Source organism: Pelobates fuscus, chromosome 13 (genome assembly GCF_036172605.1).
Source record: "Pelobates fuscus isolate aPelFus1 chromosome 13, aPelFus1.pri, whole genome shotgun sequence".
Classification (NCBI taxonomy): domain Eukaryota; kingdom Metazoa; phylum Chordata; class Amphibia; order Anura; family Pelobatidae; genus Pelobates; species Pelobates fuscus.
Window position 1 is genome coordinate 44,212,665 of NC_086329.1, and position 16,631 is coordinate 44,229,295.

Below are 16,631 nucleotides of genomic sequence, written 5' to 3' on the forward strand. Positions count from 1 at the left end.
CGTAAAATAGTTAATTTCCGTAACTTCATTAGACCCCGGTTGGTGTAAGGAGTTTTAATAATATAAAGACTGTCCATTTGTAAAATACCAGGCACCTGATGCCAAATAATACTAATTCTTGCTGGAGGTGAAATACTGTCTGAGCCTCATGGAAATGTAAAACATAACTGCTAGCATACAACGTGTATCCTGTGCCGAGTAAATGTTGAAACTTTGTCTACGCACAGTGAAAACCAAAACAATTAGGAGTGAAAATATGGGGGAGATTTATTAAAATGCTGCCAACACTTTTGCATCAAAATTATGGAGCAATGTATTAAGTTTGTCAGGTTTTGTTATCGGTTACTTGTTTTGCATCCAAACAGTCATTTTTGTATTTTATTTTTTCAGCAACAAAAGAGATTTTCTCAAGCTTTCCATCACTTTTTCTGACAAACGTTTTCTAAGTATGGAGGTCTTCTGAAATGGAAATTTGTACAAAACACACACTAAAGCCTGTATCCCCGCAAACACACATATAGCCCCTATTAATAACACACACTACAGCCCCTTTCCCCCTGTTTACATGCACATGCATACTATATTGCAAACAGCCCCATCAAACAAATAACCCCACACAGCCTCCCCCTCACACACGCAGCTCTACAAGCATCTTTCCCCCTACACATCTGCAATCGCACAAGCAGCCTCGTCCACATACACAACCCCACAAGCAGCAGCATCCTCAGAAACAAGCAACACCACTAGTAGTACGCACACAAAGGCAACACGACAAGCAGCCACCCACAAACATACAACACCACAAGCAGCCTCCACACACACGTGCAACACCACAGGCATCCTCCAGACAAATACCCTCTCCCAGCCCTGTCCCACTTAAAATCCAAGCACCCATTCACAATTTAATCATACCATAAACTAGTCCCTTTAATGCTTCAAATCAAATACCCCATATGTGTGTGTGTGTGTATAGATGTATAGCTTGGTCATAGTTTGATTGCTGTAGTCAAGTGTGTGTGATTGATTGTGATCTCTTAGTATTATATTTCATAATGGTTGATCTATAATAATAATAATAATAAAGTTGATTTATCCTTGTTGGTACACTGTCCTGACTGTAATCTTTCTTTGCTTCCTAGCCTGGCTTTGCATCCTGAGCGAGTGTTGGTGGCCACAGGACAAGTTGGGAAAGAGCCATACATCTGTGTGTGGGACTCGTACACTGTGCAGACGGTCTCTATACTCAAGGATGTGCACACCCATGGAATAGCATGCTTGGCATTTGATGTGGATGGACAGGTAGATAACACTAGATAAATGACAATCATGGGAAATGAGGGGACCTGAGAATGACATCATTGTCTTGTGTTGCATGAAAAAAACAAGTTTTTAGGGCCTGTCAAAACCATCAAAACCTTCTAAATCAATTTGGTGTGCAGTGGGAATAATCCAACGCAAACATGACAATATCCAGTGAATGTGAGTGTAACTATGTTGGCTTCTTGATATTGAGTTATAGTTTACCACTCCATTTAAAAGTATGGTCCCAATAAATCCCATTATCAAAATCAAGTATTGATAGTATTAATGCCAGTATCATACTTGGCTCCCTCCAGGACTTGATGGGAGCAGCGGGGGACAATTTTAATGTCGGGGGGAGCCTGTGACTCAATTTGGTGTCGCTCACAACTGCAGAGAGAGTGTGCTATGTCAACAGACATGCAAGAGATGGCTAACCAGGCTAGAAATGCCCTGGAGGGGTTATATAGCCCACATACATATAATATGCAATGTATAACTGTTGATGCTTCACAGGATAGAATCTTCTCAATGAGAAGTCTCCGATCAGAGTATTCCCCAGCACAGACTGAAAGTCTTCAGAGAACAGCTTTTTCTTCTTTATATAGCCCCAAAGAAAACATGCAGAAAACAATGTATGCATGTTTTTAGTTGGTCTATCTACTAGATTGTAAAAAAAAAAAAAAACCTCCGACTTGGATACAATTTCCCTCTAGTACCAATAGTAGCCTCTAGTAGCAATAAATGCCCAATTGCCATCGTACTTTTGTAAGCACTACCCCTGTATCTTTCTCCCATGACTTTACAAACCTCTATTAATGGTACAGATCCAGTGAGGATGGCAATTTACAGAAAATAGAAGGCCATTTTATAAAACACATTTACTACTTGTTATTGCAAACACTGTCTTTTTTATTTCTTGTTATCGCATGTTCTGCGTCTATGAAATGACAGCGCTTGGTCTCTGTGGGTCTGGACTCCAAGAATTCAATTTGTGTTTGGGATTGGAGGAAAGGAAAGCTGCTGTCAATGGCGCCTGGTCACACAGACAGGGTAAGATGCTCAGACTTCTTAAAAATAACTCGGAACATCTAGACTTACAGACGTGTGAAGGATATTTCAGTGCCCTCACCTCATTGTTTAAAACTAATCTCAATTCCAAATGTATAGCCCTGATGTGTCTGTCCCCAATAAGCACCTCTAATTCCTTAATAACGATTATCCCAAACCCTAATGCATTTAATCTGAATTCTCAATCCCAAACTTTTACCTTAATAATTAACACTAACATACCTTCCAAATGTCTAATCCTGATGCTTCTAAACCCTATTCATGTGGCTTCTATCCTCTATTCCGAGTCTTATGCCTAAAACCTGCATCATAATCTTTAATGCTAGTACTGTACCCTAAAAATGGAGTGAGGTTACTTACATACATCACAACATTTATTAGTCTTGATGGCCTTTAAATTGAATTTTCCATATCTGCACATAGGAAGATACAAATGTATATCCCCAAGTTATTATTTAAAAGTTTTAATATGTTTTATAGCTCTTTATTTGGCCCAACAAACAGGTGGTTTCAGCAGAATGCGTTGGGCATACACTACAGGAACAAATGATGATGATGACCCTGAGTGAACTAGCTTCTACTGGTTGGAGTCATATTTTTTATTTTTTGTTAAAGGGACAATATAGTTACCTGAACAACTTTAGCTTAATGTAGCAGTTTTGGTGTATAGAACATGCCCCTGCAGCCTCACTGCTCAATCCTTTGCCAGTTAGGAGTTAAATCCCTTTGTTTATGAACCCTAGTCACACCTCCCTGCATGTGACTTGCACAGCCTTCCATAAACACTTCCTGTAAAGAGAGCCCTATTTAGGCTTTCTTTATTGCAAGTTCTGTTTAATTAAGATTTTCTTATCCCCTGCTATGTTAATAGCTTGCTAGACCCTGCAAGAGCCTCCTATATGTAATTAAAGTTCAATTTAGTGATTGAGATACAATTATTTAAGGTAAATTACATCTGTTTGAAAGTGAAACCAGTTTTTTTTTTTTTCATGCAGGCTCTGTCAATCATAGCCAGGGGAGGTGTGGCTAGGGCTGCATAAACAGAAACAAAGTGATTTAACTCCTAAATGACAGTGAGTTGAGCAGTGAAATTGCAGGGGAATCATCTATACACTAAAACTGCTTTATTTAGCTAAAGTAATTTAGGTGACTATAGTGTTCCTTTAATAGGATGAGTATGAAAATAGACCCCCACATACACACAAATGTTTTTGTAAATATTTTATTATATCTTTTGTGACAACACTGAAGAAATTACACTGCTACAATGTAAAGTAGTAAGTGTACAATCTGCATAACAGTGTAAATTTTCTGTCCCATCAAAATAACTCTATTCATATCCATTAATGTCTAAACCGATGGCAACAAAAGTGATGTGCAAATTGGGCCCAATTAGCCATTTTCCATCCCCGGTGTCATGTGACTCGTTAGTGTTACAAGGTCTTAGATGTGAATGGGGAGCAGGTGTGTTAATTTTGGGGTTATCGCTCTCACACTCTCTCAAACTGGTCACTGGAAGTTCAGTATGGCACCTCATAGCAAAGAACTCTCTGAGGATCTGAAAAACAGAATTGGTGCTCTACATAAATATGGCCTAGGCTATAAGAAGATTGCCAAGACCCTGAAACAGAGCTGCAGCACGGTGGGCAAGACCATAAAGCGGTTTCACAGGACAAGTTCCACTCAGAACAGGCCTCGCCATGGTCGACCAAAGAAGTTGAGTGCACATGCTCAGCGTCATATGCTGAGGTTGTCTTTGGGAAAAAGACGTATGAGTGCTGCCAACATTGCTGCACAGGTTGAATGGATGGGGGGTCAGCCTGTCAATGCTCAGACCATTTGCCGCTCACTGCATCAAAATAGTCTGCATGACTGTCGTCCCAGAAGGAAGCCTCTTCTAAAGACGTATGTCTTGCCTACAGTCAAGCATGGTGGTGGGAGTGTCATGGTCTGGGCCTGCAAGAATGCTGCCGGCACTGGGGAGCTTCAGTTCATTGAGGGAACCATGAATGCCAACATGTACTGTGACATACTGAAGCAGAGCATGATCCCCTCCCTTCGGAGACTGGGCCGCAGGGCAGTATTCCAACATGATAACGACCCCAAACCCACCTCCAAGATGACCACTGCTTTGCTAAAGTAGCTGAAGTTAAAGGTGATGGACTGGCCAAGCATGTCTCCAGACCTAAACCCTATTGAGCATCTGTGGGGCATCCTCAAACGGAAGGTGGGGGAGCGCAAGGTCTCTAACATCTACCGGCTCTGTGGAAGAGGACTCCAGTGGCAACCTCTGAAGCTCTGGTGAATTCCATGCCCATGAGGGTTACTGCAGTGCTGGAAAAAAATGGTGGCCACACAAAATATTGACACTTTGGGCCCAATTTGGACATTTCCACCTAGGGGTGTACTCGCTTTTGTTGCCAATGGTTTAGACATTAATGGATGTGTGTTAAATTATTTTGAGGGGACAGCAAATTTACACTGTTATACAGGCTGTACACTTACTCCTCTACATTGTAGCAGAGTGTGATTTCGTCAGTGTTGTCACATGAAAAGATATAATAAAAGATTTACAAAAATGTGAGCGCTGTATATCCTGTTAGTATTTTTAATCGTTTCAGTAACTTTTTGCCCCAAGTAAATTTGCCATTGAGCTGAGAAATTTTAGAGAAAGAAAAATATTTATGTGGTTACAGAGAGAGGGATATAGGAAATAGTAAAAAATAAAAAATAAATATTTTTAAGAATATTTAAATTTTATATATATATATATATATATATATATATATATATATATATGGCCAGACTCTGGCACTCATCCCCCAAAAAATATATAAAAGGAGTAATATTACCCAGGTGCTTCCAAGCCAGTAGATAAATGAAGTCAATCAGGAGCACTCCCTTGGATTTTCAAAGCGGTATTTTAATCAAGTGTTAGAAACTCACATCAATGTTTCGACCCTATAGGGTCTTTATCAAGATAGTAACAACGTGCAAACAATATCTATATATAGCAGAATAAGAAGATATCTAACTTACCCCACCTGTGAAGTGATCCCGTCAAGTGCCGATCGATCGTGCGCATGCGTGATAACGTCGGAGCGTGCGTGATGACATACCCCTGTACGTGCGTGATAGCGTGACCCCATGGAAACAAACAGTATCCATGGGAACTATATGCCCCAATAAAAACATACTAAACGGAAGATCCAAGAGATACATAAATATACAGTATAATAGAAACCGGACCATATCACCCAAAGCATTGACATACCTATAGCAGTGAGCAATATCTCTAAATATATATCCACATCCCAATTATAAAATCTAATAGGTGTCTATAAAGAGAGAAATAGAAAAGCAAGAAAAGTGTAAGCCTGTGTGAATATGATAGTGTGTGCTTAAATATAGTGCAAGTGGAAAGTGTTTGAAAATCCAAGGGAGTGCTCCTGATTGACTTCATTTATATATATATATATATATATATATATATATAAAATACACAAACCAGTGCACTCGCTTATTAACTAAACAGTGATTTCAAACCCTACATAGTACTATTTAAAAACACCTCACCTAGGTAACAAATAATGGGGGTTTGGTTACATTATATGATCATACATTGCATAAGCCTGCCAACTGCATCAAAGTACCCCATTCTTGGCAGGTCCTACTCTAGCAGCCTAATGCTTGCTCTTATGAGATTAATCCACTTACTTGGGAAATGCTTCCTTACTGGGACTCTCTGCAAGTCAAGGCTAAATAGGATCCTGGAATGAGACACCTGTGGCAGGGAGGGGTGCAAAACCCAGGGGTTGGCCTAGACCCCTATAATTATAAACAAGGTCAGGAGGGCTGCACTCACCTAAACATGCATTTATTCATGGATTTATTACAGGGTGCTACTGGGACAAATACAAAATACACAAACCAGTGCACTCGCTTATTAACTAAACAGTGATTTCAAACCCTACATAGTACTATTTAAAAACACCTCACCTAGGTAACAAATAATGGGGGTTTGGTTACATTATATGATCATACATTGCATAAGCCTGCCAACTGCATCAAAGTACCCCATTCTTGGCAGGTCCTACTCTAGCAGCCTAATGCCACAGGTGTCTCATTCCAGGATCCTATTTAGCCTTGACTTGCAGAGAGTCCCAGTAAGGAAGCATTTCCCAAGTAAGTGGATTAATCTCATAAGAGCAAGCATTAGGCTGCTAGAGTAGGACCTGCCAAGAATGGGGTACTTTGATGCAGTTGGCAGGCTTATGCAATGTATGATCATATAATGTAACCAAACCCCCATTATTTGTTACCTAGGTGAGGTGTTTTTAAATAGTACTATGTAGGGTTTGAAATCACTGTTTAGTTAATAAGCGAGTGCACTGGTTTGTGTATTTTGTATTTTGGTCCCAGTAGCACCCTGTAATAAATCCATGAATAAATGCATGTTTAGGTGAGTGCAGCCCTCCTGACCTTGTTCATATATATATATATATATATATATATCGTAATAATTTTCCTGAAGTTTATTAATACTATGGAATAAAACAGACGTTTATCATTTGCAGTTGCAGCTGGTGAAGTTTTAAGATGGTGGGGGCCAGATTTCAAACCAGCCCCATTTTTATGACATGCCTAAATGCCCTCATGTAAGCTTCTCCAAAAAGCTACCAATTAGGGGGGAGGGGCCCTCCAGAGCCAAAACCTATTACCAAATTAAGAAAGAGGATGCTAGTTGTTTCCATATTATTCCCATCCAGAAAAGAAACGTAGTGTTTCTAAACCACTACAAATAAATGTTTCCCCACATAAAAACTGGGGGGCTCTGCCGTAAGTGTCTCTATGGAAGAGCCTCCACTGATCATTTGTAATTCCACATCATAGGTTTTCAAACTGCCAATGTGCACCTTTAGCTCAACTACCTAATTGGAACACAGTTTACTCCAGTAGATTTCAGTGAATATATTTTAGCAAACTCTCTCTGGGAATGAACATAGGGTCAAACTGTAAATTGTTTGAATGCAAACTGAATTTCAAATGTTAGGCCAGAATAGCCACGGAGAACGCTGACAAATTTTCTAATTCCTGCCTAAAATGTAAGACTCCTTTTGCATTCCTGAAAATTCATAATTTAGTGAATGACTCTGTTAGATTCTATTTTGCTGCAGATATCCATTTTATAATGTATTCCGACTTGTTACACTTAGTTTGTCATATTTTAATTGTAATTGATTTGTGTTATTAATCTGCAATGAGAAAAGGAATTAGATTAAGGAACACAGGAGATGCACAAAAACGCCTCTCCTGTTCTCTATCACAAAGATGGGTATAGCTTTCTATTTCTTTGAGATGGTTAAATCTTGTGACGCGTCTACAGAATGGGTTTCCCGAGAGCTGTCAGTTAATCTCAGGATCTGCTTTGGCAGTTTTTTGATTGGCCGCCTACTTAAAAGATTGCGCTTCCTCAATCTCAGTCCGTGAAGGGTCTAGAGGAAAGTCAGAAGTGATTTGTAGGAAGATGACACCACTGGGAGGCCTCTTGCAGAATTTGTACTGCTCACTCACAGGTTGCGCACACAAGCCCCAGTCACTCTGTCATGTAAAGACTTTAATCACACGTTGGAAGGGTCATCGCCTGTGACAGCTCATCTGCAGTTCGCTTTCGGTAGTAAGGCCTAGTGCTGCGTTTTGGAAGATCAAATCCTGCCGTCATATTCTCCTAAATTCAAATGTTTTTTCTGAAGAAACTGAACATATATATGATTTTGTAGGGAAGCTGCTAACACATTTTATTCCCTGTGTGTGGATTGCGTAAGCTGGAAATGGCACTTTTGGTGATTTTTAATACTATTTTACATTTCGGAAATTGTCAGTATGAGATTTTGAAGGCAGCATTGTAAAGGGATACTGAACAAATCTGTGAGGATAGATGAACTCATCCACATTTATTAACCCCGCAAGGACCAAACTTCTGGAATAAAAGGGAATCATGACCTGTCACACATGTCATGTGTCCTTAAGGGGTTAAAGTGGCACTTCAGGCACCGTAACAACTTGCCCATTGCATGATGGGTGGTGATCCAAGGCACAGGCTTACCTTAATGGGGTTAAACCATTAATGAACTGTTTAACCCCAAAGTCTGGAACAATGCACCCATTGCTCTGCCCCCCACTTCTTCAGCAGGTTTGAGGCTCTCTCTCCGCATTCCAAACAATGAGTGAAAAGGCTATGTATATGTTTAGGAAAGAACTCATCTTCTTGAACAGTTTCCTTCTAAACTGCACGATGCAGCAAAGATACATCACTGATATACCTTATTAACAAGCCTAGGCAAATGACTAATACAGTCTCTAGGGGATCTCTTGCTGCTTTCTATGGTTTATTTAGGAAGCAGTTCATGAAGATTCATTAGCCTGTATTTTTTTTTTTCTTCATATATAGAAACTGTTTAACTTGCTCAAGGCCATAGTCTGCTCCGTGCAATAAATTATTCACTGCTTGTAATCTCTCTTTTAATTAGTCTATAGGAGAAAGGTTTCATTAATTTGTCCCAGGAGGTAGAGACAAGCACACGATAATTCCTTGCCATTTTGAATTTTAAGACCGTGCAGGGCAATAGTGATCAGTGTATCCGCCAAGTTTTGCATGTTTCCTAATCCGATTTAAAAAAAAAAAAAAAAATACATGAAATATTTATTTTGAAATATTTATTTTGAAATATTTATTTTGTAGTGAATTGTAAATGTGATTATAATACTTAGGACAACATGGCTGCATGGGATAATGCTACAGTTCAGTTATTCTTCTAAATTGGGGATTTTGGCAAAAACATTCTGTTTTTCCCCTCCACCTCATTTCATTGTTTTATTGAATAATCTCACTATGGGTTTATTGTCTAGATGGAACTGGAAACCAAACTGCAACGTTTAGAACAAAAATGACTAAGCTGGACACCGTGTCCAACTGAGCTATAGTCACGTAACTTGGATATTTTTGTGACTTAGTTTTCAATTCGCTGTAATTTACAGATAAATAAAAAAACAAACAAAAAAAAAACTGGGGTTTTGCAAGTATTACCGATTGGAGACAAAAAAAATGAACTTTTCGATTTATATCTGGAAACATATTCCATTCCTATTCAAATAGCGAAAGGGTGTGTATATATAATCTGATATTCTGACATTATTTATTCAACATATAGTATTCTGATACATGTTTACAAGACTTTCCTTCTCAATTCTATATTAGTATATTTACATGTAAACTAGAAGAAAAAAACAAACATGCCTGCTTTTTCACAGGCAGCATGTAAAATATATTACTCCGGTGTGTGATCAGGTCTGGTTTTCCAGAGTGTCCAAAAATAAACTGTCAGTGTGGGTACACTATTGTAAGCACCTGTCCCCACATCATGGTGTCATTCACAACCCAGAGTGGGTTATTTCTGAAATGGTTACTCCAACCACATACCAGGGTTTTCATAAAACATTGGTTTTGGTTGGGGTCCCCTATTCTATGGTGGTCTGTTCCACAACACAAAGGGAGAGGGGGTAAACTCTGTATTTGCAGCTGCAAAAATGCTGCATGTACTGACTGTAGGTACCATGACCACTTCAAACCACTGAAATGGTCATGGTGCTTGGAGTATCCCTTTTAACCCCTTAAGGACACATGACATGTGTGACATGTCATGATTCCCTTTTATTCCAGAAGTTTGGTCCTAAAGGGGTTAATGTGTAAATTGCTGGGAATTCCACAATTAATTCAAAGTGAATTTTAAATCTATGGCCAAAGTAGTTTGTAGGCGATTTTTTTTTCAAATCAGCCTATTTGCCCATTTTGACCAAAAATCAGAAATGTTTCTTGAGTGAAGGCTGTTAGATTAGACAGATGTTCCTTATTAAATCTATACTTTTACTGCACACATTGTTTGTAATGCAATATCTGCCATGCCCATGTAACAGTGTTACTGGATTGTAAGCTCTTTAAGTGAGGCACTCCTCAAGACTTGTTCCCATTCACATTAATTTGTTTGTCATTTATTTGCAATCCCCACTGTAAGATTTGGAACTCTGTGAAATATGTTAGAGCACTTTTTCATCTTTTACGATTCAGAGAGGGACACACAGTGACGCATGTATTGCAGGCTTCCGAGCCATATTTTTAATGTGTTCTCTTTTCTTTGCAGATATTTGACATCTCGTGGGATCTTTATCAACCCAATAAGCTGGTCAGCTGTGGTGTGAAACATATTAAGGTAACGATTCATGATTTCTGCTAATTCGCTAATATTTTCATTGATATCTCGAATATTGATGTTAACACTGTATTCTCTGATAGTATGACCTGCAAAATACAGGTTAATCTCAAGCGACACATATTAATAATCTCTTGGAGCCTGATAACATTTTTAATGAGTGGTATAGGATGCTAGGGGCCAGGGGACCTGACAAAGGATGTCAGCAAATTGTGGTTGGAAAGTTCATTGGTTAAACTGGCAATGTATAAGCAAAAGAGCAACATGTGGCATTTGCCCTATTTTACTCTGGAAAACTGGAAGAACTTAACACCACAGAGAAAAGGTGGAATCAATGGGCACAGATCCCGAATTGGCAGTTGTTGACATACATTTTAAGTAGCTCTCTCAAGTTTCCATTATTGAATAGAACAAACATTACTTCTGTTTTTGTTGTTGTTGTTTTTTAAAGGGGTTAGATGATTAAAATTTGTTTTTAATAATACATTTATACTTGACTGCCTTGCATTTTCTTTATTGTACTGTTCTTGGCAGTCTTGATATCCCGTAATATTTGCACCTTATCTCTTGCGTGTGACTTCCTGTTTTTTCTGTCCACAAGAATTTATGGATTTAAGGAAAAATTAACTGGGTGTATAGCCTGAGATGTGTTTGTTCTCCAATCAGGATTGCCATGCCAGATTTAAAACCCTGCAATATAAGAAGGATTTCTAGATGAGGGTGAACATACATTTTAATTATTATTTGGACACATTACAATATTGTGTTTTTAGTTTAAATTAAATATAAATATACAGCTTAATCATACAAACGATACAAAGAACCAGCCTCAAATGCTTCAACCTACTTACTATGGCCTAAATGTAATATTTTTAGATAATCTTTTCACATGATTTCATTTATTTTTTTCAAAATATTTAGAAATATATCATGTATAAAATATATAAATATTTAAAGCACAAAAAAATCAGAATATTAAATTGAAATATTTTTCATAATATTAAATCGTTTTAAACGTTTATCCAAATCTATTACATAATTTGAAAAGCTGATCCAAAAATATTAATCGAGGCCTATGTCAATTAGTGGATTTTTACGAATGTCATACATACATTACACACACAAATAGCCAAGCACTAGTAGATCAATCAAAAAATACTAAACACAGGGGATTTCCCCAATACCCCCCCCCCAAAAATAGAGAATCAGATCTGTGTAAAACAGGTTGTGCCTAGATGTAGAAGAAATACTTTATATATGTATAACATATTCGAGATTCCAAGGGACACATCCCAACCTTGCTTCCATTAGTGTTTAGTTCTTTATCCATGGGTACATCTAAAAGAGAAAAAAAAAAGAGCCTATGGTGCAGTATTTCTTTGTAAAAATGTCAAAATTCCATACTATGTGAGTGGGAATTAAACAAGCTCTGAAGGGACCAGACCTAAACAGCACATTTAGAACTATAGTGCCAGGAATACATGTTTGTGTTCCTGATACTATTGCGTTCCTTTAATTCTACTAAAAGAAAGTAACACCATTAAATTATTTCACGTGGGGTTTAGGGGGGCATAGTTAAGTACTACATGTTTTTACTAACTTTACAGTCTTCCTTATAAAAAATAAAAACAAACAAAAAAGTTAAAGATACACTGCAAACCTCTAAAGCATTTTAGTTTCTGACTATTGCCTCACATGAGCTTTAGCACCCCAGTGGTTAACAATGAGAACTACTGGATTGGCCAAGGAGAACTCATTCGGCAAGGAGACCTTACTTCAGTGGGGTAAGTAAGTAATGAGGAACCCACAAATCTAAAACAACATTTCTGCACTCCAGCATTATAAATACAAGTTATAGTTATAGGTTATTTTCAATATTTTATCAACGTTGTAATTTCCAGCAAACCAACAGAGTAAAAGTTCCCCTTTAATATATGTCACCTCATTACCATGCTGATGAGGATAATGCACCCAGCACAACGAAATAAATGCTTTCACCTCTTGTCCAGACTGAGGCTAGAAGCAGCGGTGGCCATGAGATCAGTATGAGCGAACAGTGGGGAGCTACGTTGGCAGACAGCATGCGCTGAGTAACATTTCAGTGCCCTGTTTTACACTGAATTATTTAACTGATGAAATGAATTATTTACACAAAGATAAATATTTAAATTCTCATTGAGGGGTTGATGTCCCCAAGAGGTCATAAAGAAGCATTTTCCTTTTCATTGTGAATTGGTATGATATGGTTGAATTTATTTAGCGTAACATGTTTGAAAATCTTCAAATAAGATGCTCAGACGTTTGTTTGGAGACGTGGTCGAGACACAGCGTAAAATGATACATGGCTTTCCCAAGTGGTACTTAAATAGTCCAACACACTGACCTGAAATAACACAATTTATTAATTTTTTATCATCCAGCTATATCAAGTTTTTAGGAAAACACCTACTGTAATTCTATGTGATGTTTAAATAACCAATTCATAATGTAAGTTATACACGGGGAACAATATAAATAAAAATGAAAGTTCACCAAATGTCTTCTATATACCAAATGGCCTATTACGACACAAGAGCACAGGCGATAGAGTCTAGATTTTATAAGGAAATCTTGATTTTGGAAAAGTATTTGGCCTCTCAAAATATTTTTATTTTAATTCTTTATTTAGGATCAGACCAGCATAGACATAAAAAATATTTCAGCACTAGATGTGTGATACAATTTTACAAGGTATAGGACAAAATACGAATAAAACAAAACAAATAATATATAAATATATATATTTTTTAAATGAATTTATTTAATATTTTAACAAATAAAACATGTACATAAACAGTTGCTCAGTTCAAATCCAAATCGTTTTTCTTTTTAAGAAATATTTGTTTTAAAATAACCTCAGCGTAGAAATAAAATGCAATTTATTTAAACTCTTTACACAAATTTGCGATCAGTCATCTAAACTTAAACCTCATTCTCGTGGCAATGGAATTCACTGTCATTCATTAACCTGCTCAGAGCATCTTAAGAAATCTGCTTTTGGGGCAGGGAGGAAATGGCTGTGGGGAGATATCATGGTGAGAAAGTAGCTGTGGGGAGATATAGATGGGGAGGGAGTGGCCGTGAGGAGATGTGATGGGGAGGAAGTGGCTGTGAGGAGATGTGATGGGGAGGGAGTGGCTGTGAGGAGATGTAATGGGGAGGAAGTGGCTGTGAGGAGATGCAATAGGGAGGAAGTGGCTGTGAGGAGATGTAATGGGGAGGAAGTGGCTGTGGGGAGATGTAATGGGGAGGAAGTGGCTGTGGGGAGATGTGATGGGGAAGGAGTGGCTGTGAGGAGATGTAATGGGGAGGGAGTGGCTGTGAGGAGATGTAATGGGGAGGGAGTGGCTGTGAGGAGATGTAATGGGGAGGGAGTGGCTGTGAGGAGATGTAATGGGGAGGAAGTGGCTGTGAGGAGATGTAATGGGGAGGAAGTGGCTGTGAGGAGATGTAATGGGGAGGAAGTGGCTGTGAGGAGATGTAATGGGGAGGAAGTGGCTGTGGGGAGATGAGGATGCGGAGGAAGTGACTGTGGACAAATGTGATGGGGAGGAACTGGCTGTGGGGAGACGTAATTGGGGGGAGGGATATGGCTGTGGGGAGACGTGATTGGGAGGGAAATAGCTGTGGGGAGTTTTGATTTGGGATGGAAATGGCTGTGTGGACAGGTGATTAGGGAGGGAAGTGGCTGTGTGGTGATGTAAGGGGTGGAATGGTTATGGTGACATTTGCTGGGGGAGGGCAAGAAGATACAAGTCCACAACCCCATCCCCATTTACCTTTCACATTATTGTCTGTACACATTATGGCTTTGACTCACCTCTGTAAAAACTTTTGTGGATACCCATTTTTGGAGGGTAGAGTGCAGAATGGCGGTGTGAGTGTTGCATAAGTGGGTGGAAATTTGAAGGGGGTGTGCCAGTTCTATAGATAGACAATACTATGTCACGGGACCCAAGCAGCACAATTTCTTGCGTTGGTCCTGTTTTTGAGAATCTCCCAAGCCGTCCTTCATGTATAATATCAATGGATGCAGAGTTGGATGAAACAACTTCCTCTAAAACCAATTACTTCAAATGTACTACTCGTACATCTAATACCAAAACTAGAACAAACAGAGTAAGGGCATTTGTACAGCCCTTGTACAACAGCCAACAATGTAATGCGTATTATGCTGCTTTAGACAGAATGTTTCTCTTTGCTCAAAGCATTCCTTTATTTTTTCTTTAAATTGCTTTACAGTATTTGGTTCCCCAAGGATGGTGTCCTCCAGCCTCTCGATGTATTGGCATAAATTGTTTCCTTGTATTTGTTCCACCTCCCTCTAAATTCCCAGGAGATGGTGGTGTATCACTGAATCCAGTGCCCATATCTAGGCCTTAATAGCTTTCATGCTCCAGAATCCTATACTATGATTAACAGAAAGCAAGTATAAAAAAAAACTGAATTTGTAAAAAGACTGGAAAAAAAAACAGGAAAAAAAAATGTGGTACTGAAAATGATTTTATTACCAAGTGTATAGAGATAGTGATGTATGTTATAGGAAAGTTAATTGGAGAGATGTGTTCTGTTGCAGATAGCAGATATATACTAGATTATTTAAATTATTACATCTTGGAAGAGGGACGAAACGTTCTTTAAAATTTTTTTTTTTTTAATGTATGACATTCTCTGCTAACTATTTTTGCTGGGAATAGTTTATAATGTAAAGAGATAGCGACACGCCTGAAGTAATTTTGTTGGATGTAACAATTTCTGAATTAAAATTCCGTAAAAAGTTTTACAGCAAGACCAAATCCAGCTGCCGTTCACCGTGACAAGTACCTTTTCATAATAGGGGCAAGGTTCTGAAAGAGTTTGCATTATGGAATTAGATTATTAATGTGCAATATATATATTTATTTTAATGGGATTATTCAAATAATTTGCACCTCTCTTCACAGGTTACATAGTTATATAGTTACATAGACTGAAAAGAAACATGTGCCCATCTAGTTCAGCCTTTCTCTCATCTAGTTATGACATTGATCCAAAACTAGGCAAAAAGCCCAGTTTGAAGAGCTTTCCAATTTTGGAAATAAAGTCCTTCTTGACCCCAGAATGGCAGTCAGACTTCTTCTTGGATCAAAAAGCTTTTACCCAACATATTAAAAATGATATCTTTGTATATTATGTTTTTGCAAGTATTCAACGAGTTGATGTTTAAACATCTCTTTGGAGTCTGATAAAACCACCTCTTCAGGCAGAGTTCCACATCCTTATTGTTCTTGCTATTCATTTTTTTTTTTTAAAGGTTCCTTTGCCTTAGACTAAATCTCCTTTCTTCCAGTCTAAATGTGTTACTTTGTGTCTTACGTATAGCCCTAAATATTAATAGATTTTCAGACAATGGTTTGAATTGTCACCGATTATATTTTTATAATGCTATCATATCCCCTCTTAGGAGCTATTTTTCTAAACTAAACAGATTTAAATTGAACCTTTCTTCATAACTAAAAACCTCAGTTCCTGTTATTAATTTTGTAGCCAGCCTCTGCACGTCTTCTAGTGCCATCATATCCTTCTTTAGAACAGGTGTCCAAAATTGAACAGCATTTCCGGGTGTGTTTTTACCATTGATTTATAAAGTGGCAAAATGTAATTTTCATTACAAGAATTAATGCACCCTTTTATACATGACAATACCGTCTTGGCCTTAGCTACTACTGATTGACATTGCACATTGTTGCCTAGGTTGTTGTCTATAACAATTCTCAAATCCTTCTTGTGTGTTGTTATCCCTAATCCACTACCATTTAGGGTGTAAAATGCTTGTGCATTCTTTACCCTGAAGGGCATAACTTTGCCTTTATCTATATTAAATTTCATCTGTCATTTGAGTGCCCGATCCCCCAATTTATCTAAATCCCTCTGAATAAAAAAGGCACTTGTGATTTAATATTTTGTTCCAGACCT

The 16,631-nt window shown here is 38.2% G+C and overlaps 1 protein-coding gene across 1 annotated transcript in view; it reads left to right on the top strand.

The window, feature by feature from the left end:
- Nucleotides 1-16,631, top strand: part of EML5 (EMAP like 5) — a 226,353-nt gene that overhangs the window by 121,968 nt on the left and 87,754 nt on the right. Inside the window, exons 2-4 of the mRNA XM_063439772.1 lie at nt 1,140-1,299; nt 2,254-2,352; nt 10,569-10,637. Of these exons, the coding sequence (XP_063295842.1) occupies nt 1,140-1,299; nt 2,254-2,352; nt 10,569-10,637 (328 nt within the window). The remainder of the gene's footprint in view (nt 1-1,139; nt 1,300-2,253; nt 2,353-10,568; nt 10,638-16,631) is intronic.